The sequence below is a fragment of the Lutra lutra genome, chromosome 8 (genome assembly GCF_902655055.1).
Source record: "Lutra lutra chromosome 8, mLutLut1.2, whole genome shotgun sequence".
In the NCBI taxonomy this organism is placed as follows: domain Eukaryota; kingdom Metazoa; phylum Chordata; class Mammalia; order Carnivora; family Mustelidae; genus Lutra; species Lutra lutra.
The window spans coordinates 92944274-92965337 of record NC_062285.1 but is presented as its reverse complement, the minus strand read 5'-3'; the positions used below and the strand labels follow the sequence as shown (position 1 = coordinate 92965337).

General features: G+C 39.3%; 1 protein-coding gene across 1 annotated transcript in view; it reads left to right on the top strand.

Annotated features, from left to right (window-relative positions):
* The first annotated feature begins 20372 nt into the window (after positions 1-20372).
* WIF1 (WNT inhibitory factor 1) overlaps positions 20373-21064 on the top strand; it is a 68132-nt gene continuing 67440 nt past the window's right edge. The window contains exon 1 of the mRNA XM_047743377.1: positions 20373-20983. Coding sequence (XP_047599333.1) covers positions 20836-20983 — 148 coding nt within the window. The 5' untranslated portion in view covers positions 20373-20835. The remainder of the gene's footprint in view (positions 20984-21064) is intronic.

The following is a 21064-nucleotide window of genomic DNA, read 5'->3' as shown; positions in this document are numbered from 1 at the left end:
TCATGAAAATGTCTATGTGATCTAGGGCAATCTACACATTTAATGCAATCCCTATCAAAACACCATCAACTCTCTTCAAAGAAATGGAACAAATAATCTTAAAATTTATATGGAACGAGAAGAGACCCCAAATAGCCAGAGGAATGTTGAAAAGAACAACAAAGCTGGTGGCCTCACAATTCTGGACTTTATGCTCTATTACAAAGCTGGAAGCATCAAGACTCTATGGTACTGGCACAAAACAGGCACATAGATCAATGGAACAGAATAGAGAGGCCAGAAATGGACTCTCAATTCTATGGTCAACTAATCTTCAACCAAGCAGGAAGGAATGTCCAATGGAAAAAAGTCTCTTCAAAAAATGCTGTTGGAAAAATTGGAGAGCCCCATGCACAAAAATAGGCTCAAAATGGATGAAAGACCTAAATGTGAAACAAGAATCCATCAAAATCCTTGAGGAGAACACAGGCAGCTACCTCTTCGATCTCAACTGCAGCAACTTCTTCCTAGAAACATCACCAAAGGCAAGGGAAGCAAGGGCAAAAATGAACTATTGGGGGGCGCCCGGGTGGCTCAGTTGGTTAAGTGGCTGCCTTCAGCTCGGGTCATGATTCCAGGGTCCTGGGATTGAGCCCCACATCGGGCTCCCTGCTCAGCAGAGAGCCTGCTTCTCTCTCTCCCCCTCTCCCTGTCACTCTGCTTACTTGTGCTCTCTCTCTAGCTCCCTGTCAAATAAACAAATAAAATATTTTTTAAAAAATGAACTATTGGGACTTCATCCAGATAAAAAGCTTTTGCACAGCAAAGAAAATAGTCAACAAAACCAAAAGACACTGACAGAATATTCACAAACGACATATCAGATATAGGGCTAGTATCCAAAATCTATAAAGAACTTATCAAACTCAACACCCAAAGAACAAATGAAACAAGAAATGGGCAGAAGGCATGAACAGATCATTCTGCAAAGAAGACATCCAAATGACCAACAGACATGTGAAGAAGTCCTCAACATCACTCAGCATCAAGGAAATACAAGTCAAAACCACAGTGAGATACCACCTCACACCAGTCAGAATGGGTAAAATTAATAAGTCAGGAAATGAAAGGTGTTGGTGAGGATGTGGAGAAAGGAGAACCCTCCTACACTGTTGGTGCAATGCAACCTGGTGCAGCTACTCTGGAAAACAGTATGGAAAGTCCTCAGAAAGCTAAAAATAGAGCTACCCTATGACCCAGCAATTGCACTACTATGTATTGACCCCAAAGATACAAATGTAGTGATCCGAAGGGGCAGTGCACCCCAATGTTTATAAGAGCAATGTCCAATAGCCAAACTATGGAAAGAGCCTAGACGTCCATCAACAGATGAATGGATAAATAAGAAGTGGTATATATATACAATGGAATCCTATGCAGCCATCAAAAAACCCTGAAATCTTGCCATTTACAATGACATGGATGGAACTAGAAAGTATTATGCTAAGTGAAATAAGTCAATCAGAGAAAGACAACTATCATATGATCTTACTGATATGAGGAATTTGAGAAGCAAGACAGAGGATCATAGGGGAAGGGATAGAAAAATGAAATAAGATGAAACCAGAGAGGGAGACAAACCAAGAGACTCTTAATCTTAGGAAACAAACTGCCAGGTTGCTAGAGGGAGGTCAGAGGGATGGGGTGCCTGGGTGATAGACATTGGGGTATGTGCTATGGTGAGTGCTATGAATTGTGTAAGACTTTGAATCACAGACCTGTACCCCTGAAATAAATACTACATTATATGTTAATACATATTACATATTATATTAACATATAATAATATATTACATGTTAATTAATTAATTAAAATCAGAAGTTCATGTGTTTATCCTTTTTCTTACCATGTAAGCTAACTGTATTGTATATGTATTTATATATTTATATTTATATTTATATTTATATTTATATATGTACAATACATTCTAAAAAAAAATATGGTATAGTGAGTGAGACATGGGTTCAAGTCTTGGCTCGACCACTTATTTGTTCTATGACCTCATATGAGTAATCTAATTTTGATGAGCTTAGGTTTCTATATCTGCAAAATATGAATGAGAGTACACATCTCACCAGGACATTGTAAGGTTTAAATGGGACAACATATGTAAAGCACTTAGAATAGCTCGACATACAGTCAATCCTAAAATGTGTGGGCAAAGTCAGAATGTAGAGTAGGGATGGTTTCCTTATATTGTAGAGTGATTAAAAGTAAATACTTTGGAGCCAGGCTACTTGGTTTGCAATTACTAGCTGTGTGACCTTGACTATAAAGGGGAGATAATAATAATAATTATTATTATTGGGGTCACCACACAGATTGTGTGAGTTATAGGCTCTAACATATATAAAATGCATAGAAGAGCGCCTGTCCCTTGTAAATGCCATAGAGTTGTTGGCTGTAATTACATATCTCTGTAAACTTACAGTTCCTCAAAATAGAATATTGGTTATATTAGTTATATTAAGTAATTATATACACTAAATTTACAAGTTTCTCAACATAAGGTATTTAATTTCTATAACAGAAAGACCAGAGTCCTGGACAGATCTGCACATATAAGCAAGGCTGAAAAAGGCACCGCTCCGGTGAGCTTGTGAAGAGTCTTCCTCTGTGAAATGTCAACACCAATCTCAGTCTAGCCCAGGATTCTTATATCATCAACACATTAAGAAATACAGGTATTGCAGATGATCTATGTTTGAATTCTAATGACTAGATATTTTGTCTGGGGCAAATCACTGAACCTCTTTCTTTCACTTCATTGTAAAAAAATTTTTTTTTTTAATGGAGAATCATGATTTCTATAGCTGGCACCATGGTTGTTCCTACAGTGGGATGAGCTGTTTTTGTCTAGGAAATTATCTTAATGAGTTGGAAGTGCAAATAGGAACTAAGAGCACTTATTGAAAGGGGAAATTTTAGCAAAGCTGTGCTTGGAGAAATAAATAAAAACTAGGGATAAGAAAGAATATGGGAAAGAGAAGAGAGGAAAAAGGAATAAGAGAACATGGCAGGAGCCTGGGGCCTATGGAGAAAACTAGCCAGGGGGAAATATAGGGAGAACAAACAAAGAGCTTTTAGGGAAAAGGGTATCCAATATATAAATCTACCTTTGCATTTCTGTGATGTAAATCTCCTTTCCTTACCCAAGACCTCACTGAAGTCTGATATGTCTGTACTTATGAGTAATTGTATAAGTGGGGAACAAAGACCCAGCAATGGGAAGTGTGGCCCACCACACATTCACTTCTTCAGAGGTAAGAGCATCATATGAAGACAATAGATTTGGAATTTTGGGTGGCAACAAAGAGCAAAATGCAAGGTAGTCCAGAGAAAGATCTCTTCTATACAAGACAGGTGGCCTCAAAAGAGGGAAGTTGGGGGGGAAAATTACCAGTATCTATTTCCTTATATTACGGTAAAGATTAACTGTGAAATATCTCGCATGTTAGGTTTCCTCTATACCGTTTTGTTGTTGTTTGTTGTTGTTGTTGTTTTCATTTGTTTGCTGTTAATTGAGTCATCAAATATGCATAAAGTGCTGGATAAGGGAGCACTTGGGTGGCTCCGTCTTTAAGTGTCTGCCTTGGGTTCAAGTCATGATCTCAGGGTCCTGGAATTGAGCCCTGCATCAAGCTCCTTGCTTAGCGGCAAGACTGCTTCTCCCTCTGCCTGTCACTCCCCCTGCTTGTGCTCTCTCTCTCTCTCTGTCAAATAAATAAATAAAATCTTAAAAAAAAATGCTGGAAAAATGCCGGGCATGTTCTAGATCTGGGGATAGAGCAGTGAGCAGAACAGACAAAATTCCTGCTCCTAGAGCTTAGTTTTGGGGACTGTGGAGATGGGGAGATAGGAGGGTATTAAGTGCACAAGTAAAAATCTATTAGATGGAGATAAATGCTCCTGATCAAAACAAAGCAGGCAAGGGAAATAAGGAGATAAGGACTATAAGAGCAAGGTTGGAGGAAGCGATGGTTCTCAATAAGGCGGACAGGGAGCCCTCAGTGCACAGATGATTTGGAAGGCAGCTATGCTCACCACTATACCACCAACGCGCACAGATGATTTGGAACAAAGACCTGAACGAGATGAGAGAGCATGACTTGCGGCTGTCAGGAAGAATAACAGTTCAGGAAGTGGGAGTAGGGGCGCCTGGGTGGCTCAGTGGGTTGAGCCTCTGCCTTCCGCTCAGGTCATGATCTCAGGGTCCTGGGATCGAGTCCCGCATCGGACTCTCTGCTCGGCGGGGGGCCTGCTTCCTCCTCCTCTCTCTCTGCTTGCCTCTCTGCCTACTTATGATCTCTCTCTGTCAAATAAATAAAATCTTTAAAAAAAATAAATTAATTAATTAAAAAAAAAAGGAAGTGGGAGTAGTATACACACAGGCCTTGAGCAGGGAGAGTGTGACTGATGGCTGGGAAGATCAGAGAGAAGCCAGGGTGGCTGTCATGAAGTGAGCTGGGGAGAAAGTGGGAGAAGAGGCCAGAGAGGTAGGAGCGCATGTGTTGAGGAAAGCCTGAGGGTACAGGCAGAGTTTCTGAACCGTGACTGCACAACACAATCACCTAGAAAACCCCAACCAACTGAAGGCAACTGAACCTAATGTAACTGAGATAGGCCCTTAGCATGAGTAGATTTTTAAAAAGCCCCCTGTGATTCTAATATGCAACTGGGCTCGAGAACCATGAATGGGAACCGTGAGAGCTACTGAAACCTTTTTCCTGAGAGGGAAGGGAGGTTCCTGCAGGGTTTTGAAGAAAGGAATAAATTATATACTCTGATTGAGACTATAAGAGGATCCCTCCTTGAAAATCTATGCCATCCAGTTATATTCAATGTATCTTTTAAACTACTTTAAAATCTCTTTTGGGGCACCTGGCTGGCTGAGTCGGTAAAGCACACAACTCTTGATTTCAGGGACATAAGTGTGAACTCCATGTTGAGTGTAGATATTACTTAAAAATGAAATCTTAAAAAAAATTAATTAATAAAATAAAATCTCTCTTGGCACCATCACAAATTTATACAGTCATAAATTTTACTTATAAAATAAAACAAAACTGGGCGCCTGGGTGGCTCAGTGGGTTAAGCCTCTGCCTTCGGCTCAGGTCACGATCTCAGGGTCCTGGGATCGAGCCCCCCATCGGGCTCTCTGCTCAGCAGGGAGCCTGCTTCCCTTCCTGTCTCTCTGCCTGCCTGTCTGCCTACTTGTGATCTCTGCCTGTCAAATAAATAAATAAAATCTTTAAAAAAAAATAAAAATAAAACAAAACTATCTTAGTGTTCATGAAAGTAGCTGGCTTTTATAATAGTTGTCAAATAAACATTAGTATCTTACCATGTGTAAGGTTTTGTGTGGTTTCATAAAAATATAAGATATTAACATTATAACCAAAAAATGCTGTATGTTTAAGGTGGTATAGTTGGTAAAATTCTGTTTAATATTATCTTTCAGTTTCCAATGGAAATTTATTGAATGTTATCTAGTGAATTAGAGAAGAATATGCATAGACATGTTTTTCTGACTTCTAAAGATGAGAATAAGGATGAGAAAATATGAATTATCTACAAAACCTTGTCTGAGATGGGAAATAAAACCTATCTGTGATAAACTGTATGAAAGTCTTAAATGGGTGGTAAATAACAGAGAAGATGTAAGTTAAATGACTTTATGTTTTCTATACTGGGATCATGCCATTTATAGTCATTCTTTGTGAAATGTTTTGTTATCATGTAAAATATATGACATTTCAATCCAACAGTTTTCAGATTGCTTCCCTTTTTGAAAAAAAAAAAAAAGAAGAAGAAAGAAAAGAAAAGAAAAATATCCTGTTCATAATGAAAACATTCTTTTCTGTTCTGGAGTATTTGGAAAACCTAGTTATAAATTTGAAGGGCAGTACAATGTTTCAAATATACAGTAACTCTGGGAACCCTATAAAACTGAAATCCACCCACAGCTTTCCAGAACCTAATATCCACTTTCATCAGGGGAATTATTAACCTTTCATAATACTGCTAGATATCATTATTCCAAAAATGTAGTATTATAATCATTATAAGAGAAATTAGAATAATAGAAAAAGAAAAGAGAAGATCTGTTTAGCATGAGGCATATAATGCAAATTCACAGCAAAAGCTATTTTTGTTTCAAAATGGGTAACTGAAATAAATGATGGGTATATTTAATCTACACAGAAAAAAAGTTTGTTTTAACATATTTCTCCTTTTTCAACTTTTAATGTTTTGTTATAAAAAATGTCAAGCATATACATAAGTAGAGATAATAGTATAATGAACTGCCATATATCTACCACCCCGTTTCAACAGTTATCTCTCCTAATATTTTTTGTCCTGAAGTCAATTTTCTCTGATATCAATAAAGCCTCTCCATTTTTCTTATGAACAGTGTTTCCTTGGTATGTATTTTTATCCATCTTTTTACTTTTAACCTACCTGAGTCTTCATACTTAAACTTTTTTTTTTGGGGGGGGGGAGGTTGGTGGCTTTCCTGAGTCTTCCTTCTTTAAATTCAATCTGACAATCTCGAATTTTTTTTAAGATTTTATTTATTTATTTGACATAGAGACGGAGAGAGAGGGAACACAAGCAGGGGGAGTGGGAAGGGAGACACAGGCTTCCCAATGAGCAGAAAGCCAGATGTGGGGCGCAATCCCAGGACTCTGGGATCATGACTGAGCCGAAGGCAGATGCCCAACGACTGAACCACCCAGGAACCCCCAATCTCTGCTATTTAAATAGAATATTTAGACACTTATAATTAATGTAATTAAAGATATGGTTAGCTTTAAGTTTACCATTTTGCTATTTATTTTTTATCTGTTACATCTGTTCCAGATTCTTTTTCTCCTCTTTTAGATTACTTTTTAGTATTCTACTTTATCTCCATTATTAGTTTAATAAGAATACCTCTTTATGTTTTAGTGTTTTTTCTAGGATTTACAACATTCTTCTTCAACTTACCACAGTCTACTTTCAAATAGCATTTTACCAATTTACATATAATGAAGAACCTTTCATACATACTTCTATTTCCTCCCTCTCATTCTTTGTGGTATTACTGTGATATGTTTTACCTTTACATATTATAAACTTCACCTGAAGTTGTTATTTTGGAGTTGTTATTTTGTTATTTTGAAACATTGTTATTTGGGCTTTAAAGAGTCAGTTATTTTTAAGGATATTTTAAAAAGAGATAATATTATTTTATATTTATCCATATATTTAGTGCTTCTGATTTTCATCTGGTATAATCTTCCTCTCATATTTTTTAATGCACATCTTCTAGTGACAAATTTTTCAGATTTTGTTTAAAAAGTTTTCATTTCATTTTAAGTTATTGAAAGATGTTTTCAATCAATACAGAATTCTATATTGTACTTTTTTTTTCTTTCAGCACTGTAAAATCCATTTTTTTTCTAGCTTGAATTGCTCCTAAAGAAAAGTCTTAAGCTTATTCCTCTGTAAATAATGTATTCTTTACTCTCTGCCTGCTTAAAGGATTTTTCTCTTTATCACCTGTTTTCAGCAATTTGATTGAGATGGTGCTTTGGTGTAGTTTTCTTTGTGTTTATCTTGCCTGGGGCTTGTTGAGGCTCTTGGATCTATGAGTTTATAGTTTTCATCTAATTTGGAAATATTTCAAACATTCTTTTTTCAAATATTGTTTTCTCCTCCTCTTTCTCCCTCTGTTTGGAATTCCAGTTACATATATGTAAGTCTGCTTAATACTGTTCCACAAATCGATGAGGCTATATTTTTTCAGATTTTTTTTTTCCTACTCAGAGTTTCAGTTAGTTTCTAATTCTGTCTTCAAGTTTACTGATCTTTTCTTCTATAATAAACTATCTGCTCATAAGTCCATTCAGTTAATTTTTTATTTCAGATATCATATTCTTTATGTGTGCAAGTGTGCAAGTTCCAATTGTATCCTTTTAATAACTCCCATCTATCTCTTCATTATATTCATGTTTGTCTTTGAATGTCTGAGCAAATTTAAAATAGGTGCATGAAAGTTTTTATCCATGAATTCCATCAATTCTGTCATTTCTTGATCTTTTTCTATTGACTCATTTGCCTTATAGTTTGTGTATTACCTTTTCTTCCTTCTTCACATGCCTAGTAATTTTTTATTAGATGCTGGGCATTATAAATTCTAGGTTTTGAATGCCAGATTTTTAAATTTTTCTTTGAAGAGTGTTAGATATTGTTTTGAAGGGAGTTAACTTACTTATTGATTAGCTTTAGCCTTTTGAATCCTGTTTTTTAGCTTTGTTAGGGTGAATCTAATGTACTCTTAGAGCTAGTTTAATCCATTCATTAAAGGAATATCCTTCTCTACCAAGTGCTTCAGGTGTTCAGTGAAGTCTCTTCATTTTTGTGGTTGGAACTCAAATATCTTCTTACTCTGGGTGAGCTCTGGAAATTTTTCAGCTTATAGCTGAACTCCTTTATAATCAGCCTTATAAAATAATTGTCCCCCATGAAATTTCAGTTTCGTATTCACAACAGATTCCGGGGACTCCTATGAAGATACACATATACCTGAACATTGCAACTGAGTGTGAATTCAAATGATTTAAAACATTTAAAAAAATGTATTTTATTGGCTGTAAGCTGAACCATGGAGATGAATGCAAGATGAATGCAAGATGAATGTATTGATGCCCACACTGCACATTCTAACATCTGTGGCCCATGGTTAACCTTCAGGTAGTACTTCTATTATATATATATATACATATATATGTATATATATATATATATATTCTCTCTTCTAAGCCCTTTGCTTCACAAATTCCATCGGCTTCAGTGCCCCCAATATCTGCTTTTTCAGAGACTTTCTAGCTTTACTTGGATTTCCTCTCCCTGCTCCATAGTCATGAAAGTGCCTTCATAAAAAAAACCAGAGTGATCATTGAGCTTTAGTTAACTTTAACTTTAACTTTAAATTTAAATTTAAATTTAAACTTAACCTTGGGGCACCTGGGTGGCTCAGTGGGTTAAGCCTCTGCCTTCAGCTCTGGTCATGATCTCAGGGTCCTGGGATAGAGCCCCGCATTGGGCTCTCTGCTCAGCAGGGAGCCTGCTTCCTCCTCTTTCTCTGCCTGCCTCTCTGCCTACTTGTGATCTCTGTCTCTCTGTCAAATAAATAAATAAAATCTTAAAATATTAAAAAAAATTAGCCTTAATTTGTTTTCTTTTTTAGGGTTTTTGTACTTGCACTTCCTGTTGTTCAATATCTTAAAACAGATATTTCTTAATTTTGTCCAGTTTTCTACTTGTATGCACTGGGAGGATCAATTCAGTATGAGTTACACCATTGTAGCTTGCAGAGGATGTTTCTGTTTCAATAACTGTCTACTCACAGTCACTCTTATTTCATCTATACTTCTACCTCCACTTCCATGCCTCCTAGATATGTTCTAGAAACTACCAACTTTAAACTGATGGTGGAGGACAATAGCCAAACTATGAAAAGAGTCTAGACATCCACCAACAGATGAATGGATAAAGAAGATGTGATATATTTTATATATATATGTATATACATATACATATATATATTGCAGCCATTAAAAAAACAAACAAACAAACAAACAAAAAACCCACACCCTGAAATCTTGCCATTTGCAACGACGTGGATAGAACTAGAGGGTATTATGCTAAGCAAAATAAGTTAATCAGAGAAAGACAATTATCATCTCACTGATATGAGGAAATTGAGAAGCAAGACAGAGGATCATAGGGGAAGGGAGGGAAAAACGAAACAACAAAAAACTAGAGAGGGAGACAAACCATAAGAGACTCTCAACCTCAGGAAACTGAGGGTTGCTAGAGTGGAGGGGGGGTCAGAGGGATGGGGTGGCTGGGTAATGGATATTGGGGAGGGTATGTGCTATGATGAGTGCTGTGAATTGTGTAAGACTCACGAATCACAGACCTGTACCCTGAAACAAATAATGCAGCATATGTTAATAAATAAATAAACTGATGGTTGGGGGGGATAATTGCAAATCTAATCATGAGTGAATGAAATGGTAGTACCACTTGAAGGTTGATTACGTGTCACAGATGCTAGCACGTACAGTGTGGACATCAATAACTTCGTCTTCCCTTTAAATCCATGGTTCATTCTACAGTCAAAATAAAGTACATTTTTAAAATTTTTGAATCATCTGAATTCACAGTCAATTCCAATGTTATCATGAAGTAAATTATTAAGTGACAATTATTTGGTTCTTCTTTAAAGCAATCATACTGAATTTGAATGACAGATTCTTAGCAAAGGCATCAATTAATGATTAAATGTTATTATAATCTTGTTAATGATTCATGTAGCTTAATTGGTTGAATAGATGGTAGGCAAGAAAATTTTTGAAGAGCTAATAATGCATCATTTTGACACCTATTATTTGGATATAATCCAAATTAAGACATTTATTAGGTAATGCTCCTCCCTTAACCATTTTAATCACCTACAGTAAGTGAGCTAAACATATCTACATGTTAAAATTTCCCCAAGCAATTTCAGAAGGCTGCAGAATAAATACTATAAACGGCAAAAAACCTTTAACACCCTAGCCAAAACACTGACCTATTGTAAACACCTTATAAAAAACACAAGAGACTTGTATTTTCTGTCAACAGGAGTGACATTACAGTACACTTTTCTTCTAGGAATGTAAGTGGTGATGTTATTAAGAAAATAATTTATTTTATTTTTGCTTTCTTAGTAGAGTCAGGTGGTAGTATAATGTGAATACTGGTATTTTATTTTACTTTAGAGGTATAATTCCGGCTATGAATGGAAAAGCTTAAGCATTCACAGTATTCTTCCTTTTTTTTTTTTTTTTTTTTTTTAAGATTTTATTTATTTCACAGAGAGAGATCACAAGTAGGCAGAGAGGCAGGCAGAGAGAGAGAGAGGAGGAAGCAGGTTCTCCGCCGAGCAGAGAGCCCGATGCGGGACTCGATCCCAGGACCCTGAGATCATGACCCGAGCCGAAGGCAGCGGCTTAACCCACTGAGCCACCCAGGCGCCCAGTATTCTTCCTTTTTAACATTAACTACTGAGGCGATGGTGTAGTAAATGGTCACCAGAATAAAGTGGCTAGGTTTTTGTTTGTTTGTTTTTTTTTAAAGATTTTATTTATTTACTTAACAGACAGAGATCAGAAGTAGGCAGAGAGAGGGAGGAAGGAAGCAGGCTTCCTGCTGAGCAGAGAGCCCGATATGGGGCTCGATCCCAGGACCCTGGGATCATGACCTGAGCTGAAGGCAGAGGCTTTAACCCACTGAGCCACCCAGGCACCCCTAAAGTGGCTAGGTTTTAATCTTAACTGCCAATAACTTGCAGGCTTTGGTTGAGATGCAATTTGTGCATTGCCATGAATACTATAAAAAAGAATTTTTTTTCTCTCCACATATCTGAGAGTGAGAATGTGAATGAACAGTTCACTCACAAGAGGTAGGAACTGTACTTTGGAGGCATGAATGTCATCAGGGATTTCTGTGGATTATTTCAGTCATTGTCAACACTGGAAATCAATGTTACCATTTTGATTGTTTTATTTTCTGTGTTTTATTTGTGTTTTCTTCTCCCCTCTCCCCATTTTTAAACATTTTACAATTTACATATAGCAAAACTCACTTCTGGGGGCATACCTTTCTATAAATTTTGACAAACACAAACAGCCATGTAATCATTACCACAGTCAAGATTCAGAATAGTTGGGATGCCTGGGTGGCTCAGTCAGTTAAGCATCTGACTCTTAATTTCAGCTCTGGTCATGATCTCAGCATCCTGAGGTTGAGCCCTGCCTTGGGCTCCACATTGGACATGAATCCTGCTTGAAATTCTCTCTCTCCATCTCCCTCTGCACCTACCCTGCACCAAGGGCTCTAGGAATGTGAGTGGTTCTCTCTCCCTCTCTCTTGCTCTCTCTCTCTCTCAAAAGAAAAAAAAAGAGATTCTGAACAGTTACCATTGCCCCTCAAAATAAATTCCTTCATGTAGCTCCTTTGTCATTAAGCCTTCCTGGGAACCCCTAGAGTCTGGTAACCATTGATGTGTTCCCTGTTTATAGTGATCTTCTAGAATGTCACATAAACAGGATCACACAGTAGATAGTCTTTACAGACTGACCCAGAGCTGCCTTTTTATAATAGATATTCTGTTACTTCCCCCTTATTATCCTCAAATAGAATACAAGATAATATTATCTACTCTGACACATATAATTCCAAATAATAAATATAATGTTCTAACATATATGAACAAAGCAAAAAAATCAATTCTGACATAACATGAATTTAAAATGGAAATAGTTGAGCACAACTATTCTAGACCTAGTGAAGTAATAGGATGCTTGCATCTACTTTATGAAAGAGTTTGGTTTTATGGGAGGTAAGAAAATCAGAAGCTATTATATATATAAAGTACAGGAGAATGAAAAAAGCAGAGGTGTGATGTGATTTTTCCAAAATGTGAATAATTCTTGATAAAGATCCAAAAAAACAAAGCACAATCTTACTTTTCACAGAATGTTACTGTTCCTAGTGGTTGCATTTTTGGAAAATTCATTGTGTATTTAAAACGGTGTCTTTATTTGTAGGGGTGCCTGGGGGGCTCAGTTGGTTAAGTGTCTGACTCTTCGTATCAACTCAGGTCTCAATGTCAAGGTTGTGAGGTCAAGTCCTGTGTGGAGCCTTCTTAAAAACAAAACAAAACAAAACAAAACTGTATGCTTATACATAAAGTAGAACTAGATTCCTAGCTTCAGATAATTATAAAGGTTTTCATGATATTATATTCATACTTATAAGGTTTTCGTCTACGTGAATCTCCAGTGGGGTAATTCAAAGATGTGTAGACTGTGGCACAATTCATATGTGCCCCTGTCTCATGCATTAACAGGAAATGCACTGTCCCTGGCCTAAACCCAGTAAGAGCCCAAAGTACCCAACAGTCATTGTAACAACCAGAAATACCCCCACAAATTTCTAAAATGCCTCCTACTGGGTAGCAGTTGAGATTCACTGCCTAAGATAAAGTATCCCTCATACCATCCAGTACTTTCAACATTGACATCAACATTCACCAACCTATTGATTGCTAATAGAGTTTTTCAGGTATCTTCATGCTAGGGAAGGGACATCTTAGACCATTAACTTTTGTATTCTAGATTCCAGAAATATATTCCACATACTAGAGGGTAATAAATTACCATTTTGATTAATCCCAGTTCTGAGTGTGTTTAGCTTTGAACAGGCTCTGAGATCCTGGTCAACTCGAAAGTGACAAAATTGAGATTTGTCTACCCAAAAATAACTTTTAGTTTTGTGATAACTATGCCCGGTTTTTATCCCCTCAATAGGGCCTACATGTACAATTAGCTAATCTCCTTTGAAATTGTAGACGTGTCTTTTTAAAAATCCACAAGTGGGGCACTCAGGCGGTTCAGTTGGTTAAGTGTCTGCCTTTGGTTCAGGTCATGATCCCAGGGTTCTGGGATCTAGCTCTCATTGGGCTCCCTGCTCGACAGGGGAGTCCGCTTTTCCCTCTCCCTCTACCCCTCCTTTTGCCCTTCCCCCTACTAATGCTTTTTCTCTTGCTTACTTTCTCTCCTAAATAAATAAAATCTTAAAAAATAATAAAAATAAAAATTCACAATGTTATGCCCCAATAATGGGTCTGTGATTAAAGGAGCGAGACTGATACAAAGCGAAGGTCAAGCAAAGCTTTATTTCGCGCCAAGCATCAGGTATCTAACCGAACGTTCGGGGCCGCACCTCTTACAAGAGAGGGCGACCCTTCTCTGTTTCACAGTCTAGCTTTTAAGGGCAAAGGCCATGAGGTTGGGCCTGGCCACGCACAGGTGGCCAGTGAGAGTGTAACACACACAGGAAACTTTACAGTGATGCTAGGTGACCAGTTGAGTTACAATTTACCCTAGTAGACATTTGAATCAGCCTATTACACCCTGATTGGGATTGGCGCCCAAAGGGTGGGGCCCATATTCCTTGGAGACAATATGCATCCCCCCACTGATCGGATGCCTCCACCTGGCCTGACCCACCTTTGTATCTGGGCTTTGTTACCTGAAGCTGGTTTCCGGGACTTGTCTCCAAGTAAATCCCCTGGGGGAAGGGGAGCAGGGACAGTTTCTAAATAGGTCCTTACACACAAGTGAGTATTTTTCAAGGTTAGTACAAATGCTATTTGGTATTTTACCTGAAGGAAGCCAGTCACTCAATCTGGCATTGTTTGATTTTGATTATTCCCATGAGTGGAAAGAAAATGTACCATGTTCAGGTTGTCCAGAGAAAAGAAAACTCAGGAACCTTGACATGACTATTTAAAATACTTTTTAAAAAAAATAATATTTAAAGTCAAATTTGTATATCTTTTCTTTTATACCTTTCAAGTATCTTGCTTATAAAAAGGTCTTCCCCATTCTAAGCTTATAAACACATTCATCTATGTGTTCTACTAGATCTTTTATGATATTGTTTTTTATATGGTATAACAATTTTTAATTAATAGTTTATTAAAACATAATGTACATTAAAAAGTGCACAATCATAAGTGTGCAACTTAATGAGTTTTCACCAAATAAACATTCCCATGTATCTAACATCTGGATCAAGAAACAAAAATATAATCGGCATCTCAAAGCCCCTTTTATACCCCCTTCCCATCATTACCACCTTCCAAAGGTAATCCTTTCACTATCTTGACTTCTAATATCATGCATTAGTTTTTCTTATTTTTGAATTTTTAGTAGATGGCATTATCCAGTATGTACCCTTTTGGATTGTTTAGCACAAGATGATGTCTGCAAGATTCATCCATGCTGTGTGTAATTGTATTTGTATATTCTCACTGGTGTGTAGTATTTCAAGTACAAATAATAATAATTTATTAACTCATTCCACTGCCAATTGGTATTTGAGTTATTTCCATTTGGGGACCAAGATAAATAGTGCTGTTACAGTCTTTGGACACAGATATATACCCATATATACCCCTTCCTTTATTTTTTTTATTTTTTCTTTTTGGCTAGGCTTATCTCTAGGAGTGGTATTGCTAAGTTGAGCTTTTGTAGTATGTTCAAATGGTTTTCCAAAATGATTGTATCATCCCAGCGGCCTGGGATTGATCCCCGCATCGGCTCCCTGCTCAGCAGAAAGCCTGCTCCCCCTTCTCCCACTCCCCCTGCTTGTATTCCCTCTCTTACTGTGTCTCTCTCTGTCAAATAAATAAAAATCCTTAAAAAAAATAAAATAAAGTGTACAAAATGATTGTATCAATTTATACTTTTCCCAGCAGTGTGTTTACACCCTCATCAACTTTACATAATCTTTCTTTTTTCATCTTAAGCATTCTGAGGGGTGTGAATTGGTTTCCCACTGTGGTTTTTTTTTTTTTTAAGATTTTTATTTATTTATTTGACAGATAGAGATCACAGGTAGGCAGCGAGACAGGCAGAGAGAGAGAGGAGGAAGCAGGCTCCCTGCCGAGCAGAGAGCCCGATGTGGGGCTCGATCCCACGGCCCTGGGATCATGACATGAGCCGAAGGCAGAGGCTTTAACCCACTGAGCCACCCAGGCGCCCCTCCCACTGTGGTTTTAATTCACATTTCTCTGATGGCTAGTGATGTTGGGCTGTTTTTCATATGTTAATTGGGCGTGTAAGTATGTGCTTTTTTGAAGTGCCTGTTCCCCTCTTTTGCCCATTTTCTACTGGATTGTTTCTCCTTTTTCTTATGGATTTGTAGACATTCTTTATATATTCTGGATAAGAATCCTATACATCCAAGTCTCTTCTCCACACTGTGGCTTGTCTTTACACTCTCCATGCTATCTTTTGATAAAAGAAATTCTTAATTTTAATATGGTTCAATTTATCAATTTTTTCTCTTATTGTTGGTGCCTTCTGTATCCTGGTGAAACACCAATTATTTTTATTTCTTTAAAATTTTTTTAAGCAGATTTAATGAAATTTAGTTAACATAATAAACTGCACATATTTAAAGTGTATGATTTGGTTAAACTTTTGGAGTGACGGATAATGTATGTTATCTTGATTGTGATGCCATTTTCGTGATTGAACATCTATGTCACAACATCAATTTTAATGCTTCAATAATATTTCATGCTATAAAAGTGTTCTAATTGGTTTCTCATTCCTTTAATGTTGGGCAATAAAATTGCTTTCCTCTTTTCCCCGATCACAAACAAAATAATAGCTGTTAAATGTCACAGAGGTGAAAGAGCCTGTATGAACAGGAAATAATGGATATGGTTTGTGGAAGACAAGATATGCTGGGTTGCTTAGCAATGCCTTTATGTGAGGGAAGAAGAGCAAGAGTGTTGCATGGAACTATGAGGAATGCTCAGGCTGTGCTGTGCCTCAGTAATGAGCTGTCATGTGTTGTGATATACAGTTCTGAAGTGATAAAGTATGCAAGCAGCATAGCAAGAAGTGTTGGCCCAGGGTGGTGACAGCTGCCTACTTTAGGAGAAACTGACTGAAGCAGGGAAGAAAAGACCTTTCTCCCTGCTTAAAAATGTTTTTAATCACAAGAGCATTTGCTCATTTTTTTAAAAATCAGCAAATGTGTGCATCAAGTGAAAAAATCATGCCCCAAACCCATTTCCAATCCCTATCAACAACCCCTGGAAGTATTTTAGTATGTAAACTTTTAGACATTTTCTGTGCATCATATTAAAGACATACAAAGATATACATACATACATATAAACTTTTTTTTTTTTTTTAACAGAACTGCTAATAAAAATAATGCTTGGCCACTTGTTCTATTCGCTTACTATCTGTAGTTCCCTTTCCATATCAGGGTGCTACAGGTGTGCCTGCTCCCCTCCTCCAAACACAGCTCAGGATGCAGGTGATATGCCCCAGTCTCAGTGCCAACACCTGGAGCTCTGGTTGAGGCAACGGGGCAGAGTGGGCAGCCCAAAGTCTACTTGCCTGGCAAGTGGGTGGCTGGGTACTGACAAGATCCTTCTCTATTGCAGGCTTTCCCACACAACAGCACTTCTAGGATGAGTGCTGATTTCAGCCCCCTCAGGCACCTTCCCCCTCCATCCCATGGCCTCTCCTCTAGTCCAAGAGTAGCAAACTCAGAACCCTACAGAAGCCCAGCAAGTCAAGTAAATGAGTGAAACAGGTTCAACAGAAGAGTGTTAGAACTGTCAGAAGCAGAGGCCCGTTTGAATGGCAGCCACGACTCACACCACCACTCCCACACGTCCCCTTGTAAGGGAGGAATATTGCCAGATCTCTAAATTTTCCTTGAAGAAGTCATGAGAAGCCTGGAAAAGTCTGGAGAAGCTAGAAATCCAAATTTTATGAGAAATCTTCTGATTTTCAATGTCAGCTAGTCAAATCTTTTGGGATGTACTTAGGTCTTCACCTTTTCTTTTCAAAATAAACTATATTTTAGAATAGTTTTAGATTTACAGAAAAATGGCAAAGATAGTTTAGAGAGCTCTTGTCTACCCTCATACTCATGTTCCCGTAATACTAGTACAGTAAATTGTTACAATTAAGGAGCCAATATTGATACATTAATATTAATTTATTCAGATTTCTTTAATTTTATCTGATATCCTTTTTCTGTTCCAGGATCCCATCTGGGATTTCACATTACATTTAGTTTTCATGTGTCCTTAGTCTCCTTTTGACTGGAGCAATTTCACAGATTTTCCTTGGTTTTGATGACCTTGACAGTTTCAAGGATTATCGTTCAGGTATTTTTCAAAATATCCTTGGTTTTTCTGATATTTTTCTCACTATTAAACAGAAGTTATGGGTTTTCAGGATAAGGCCACATAGATAAAGTGCCATTCTCAAAACATACCAAGGGTACACATATTATCAATATGACCTATCCTGGTTGATGTTGACCTTGATCACCTGGATGAGGTAATGTGAGGTCTCTCAACTGTAAATTCTACCCACTGAGCCGCCAATAAATGGTAGAATTTTCATACTGAATGAGGTTGATTTGTAATACCACCTGGCACATTATTTCCAAATTTTTATCATTTGCAAATACATATTCTTACCTTTAATACAGAAACTGGAAACATGACCGCATTCTAAATGAAAAAGCCATTTTGCTCCTTAACAACAGAGAGTCAAGCCTGACTTAGGTCTTCAGTAGCCCTTCCCTCCCAAAAAAGATACACCCTGTTACTCTTGGAAATAGTATGACTGGCATATACCATATGTTTTTTCCTTCCCTTTAAAACCCAAGGAGTTCAAGATTTTTAAAAATAGTATGGTTTTCCAACTACAATTAATCTAACTTTTTGTAAGTGTCCACTGCTAAGGAGAAGTGAATAGAGGGGACCTTACCCAGAGGAAGTTGAATGAGGAGAGAATTTAGCCCCTCTTTTTCTCTACCGAAAAGTGCATTTTATGAGTATTTCCTACTTAGTATTTGATTATAACAGCCTGTAGAGGGCGTCCTTGCACCAAGAGCCATAGGGGTTTGAGCGCAGCTAAGAGAAAAAAGTTTCAATTAAGACCACACTTTCAGGAATCAAAGGAAATGTCTATTGTGTTTTAAAATTATCTTTAATTGGGAGACAATTGGCATTGAAATGTCGAAGGACTCTAAAGGTTGCCTAATGTATGTGAATACACTATATAAAGGAATAGTTACTGAAATGAATTCAAAATTAATAAAATGTTTGAAAAGAGGTAAATATATTTATTTTAAAGAAAGAATCTCTGTGAGGCTTGGGATCTAATTATGATTTACTTATCAGTACGAAGTGTAGTGACTAAAAGAATGGACTCTTAAATCAGGGTGCTTGGGTTTGAACCCTGATTCTGCCCCCTTACCAGCTGGGTAACACAAGCAACTTGCTGGGCTTTTGGGAACCGTGCTTCCCAACAGTAAAATGGAAATAATAACAGTACCTATTTAAAAGAGTTGAGGATTAAAAAGGCACTTCAATTTTTATTTTATTTTATTTTTTAGACACAGAGAGAGAGATCACACGTAGGCAGAGAGAGGGGGGAAGCAGGCTCCCTGCTGAGCAGAGATACCCATGCAGGGCTCCATCCCAGGACCCTGAGATCATGACCTGAGCCGAAGGCAGAGGCTTAACCCACTGAGCCACCCAGGCACCCCAAGAAAGCACTTTAAAGTACTTATAAAGTTTGACGCTGCAAGTTCAAATCAGTCATAATTAGACATCTTGTCTAATTACTTGTAAAGATCAACAGTTGTAAAGTTGAAAATACTTCATAACTGGAAATACATATTCTTTTCTTTTTAGTAACTGCTCATGACCTAACAGTTACTTAACTTAATGCATGCACAAATTCGGCTTTTCTTCTGTTGTTTCTGTTTGTTTTCCCCTCTTGAGGTGTCCACCACTCTACAAAGGACTGAGTGAAACACCACACCCTGGACACTTGATCCTTGGACATTTGTTGCAGCATCTGGGTGCTAAAGAACAAAGAGAAGTAAACAACCTTTTTCTGAGTCTGAAATCTTTCTAAGTATTGCTTTTGTTTTTGTTTTTTTTACCTTTTGCTTCCATTTTCTTTGCATAGCCAAGGGATTAAGCAGGGGGCAAGTTAAGTCCCTTTTGCTGAGGTCGCGTGGCTCTGTTAGACTACAGCCCACTGCCAGCCAACTACTCTTCCCATAGACAAGGCCAGAACCTTGGTCCTGCCCCCAAGCGCCTGTGATTTCAGTACCACCTCGCGTGCCTCCAAGTTTCTGGAAACCTCAGCAAATATTAAAGCGTCCTACCCCCGACAGCGTCAGGTACGCCTGTCATCCAGCATCCAGGGGAACCCTTCCTGGCGCCGCCGGGTGAGCAGGGAGAAGAGCCTCCCCGAGCTGTGAAAGCACCTTCTTCACTGTCTGTGCGGAATGGAAGCCCTGCGCGCCGAGCCAAGCCCAGCGCCTGCCATCAAGGGCACCCCAGGACCGCAGGTCGGGTTTTACACTGATGGGAATGCGCCAAGTATCAGCGTTGAGCTGCTCAGAGAGAAACGAGAGGCGCGGAAAGGGAGAAGTGAAGGAATACGCGCCTTGCCTCGGCACGGGCATGGGAATGGAAGTCGTTGTCGTCGTCGTCATCAGCATTATCATCACTGTCCTCAGCGCTCACTCAAGTCAAGCGTGTCAGTTCTCGGGGTTCCCCCCAGGCCACGCCTCGCCAAGTAGAAGGCAGAGGCGAGAGACCGCCCAGGGGCCCCTCCCCACGCCGGGCTTGGCAACCGCCTACACCACGCGCCCCCTCCGCGCGCGCTCGCACCCGCGCCCCGCGGCGTGGACGCGGCCTCCGAGGGTCTCGCGCCGCCAGCGCGCGCGCCCCCCAACGCCCCCCAGCGGCGGCCGACTGAGTCGCGCCACTCCTCGCACGCACCTCACTCGCGCCCTCCCTTCCCGCTCTTCCCTCTTGGGCTGTATTTAACCCTGGGGCTGTTGGCGTCGCGGCGCGTGCTGGCATCTCCTGCTTTGCCAGTCTTGCGTCTCCGCCGTCCCCGCTCCCTCCCGCGCCCCCTTCACCTCCCCGCCGGCGCCCGAACTCCCCTCCCTCCTCTCTCCGCTCTCGCGGGCTCTCTTGCACCGGAGTCAGGGGGCTGCACGCCCGGCGGTCTAAGCGGGCGCAGCTTCGGCTGAGGGAGGACTTCGCGGCCGCAGGCTGGGTAGGTGAGGCAGAAGGAGGTTGAGCGGCGAGAGCCACCGGGAGGGAGGTTCGGAGGAGCATGGCCCGGAGAAGCGCCTTCCCCGCCGCCGCGCTCCGGCTGTGGAGCATCCTCCCGTGCCTGCTGGTGCTGCGGGCGGAGGTCGGGCAGCCGCGGGAGGAAAGCCTGTACCTGTGGATCGATGCTCGCCAGGCGAGAGTACTCATAGGTAAGGCTCCCGCGCCCGCTGCGTTCGCTACCTGCGTCTCCGCTCTCTCCAGCGCTTCTGTTAAAGGGGAGATGCATGCAT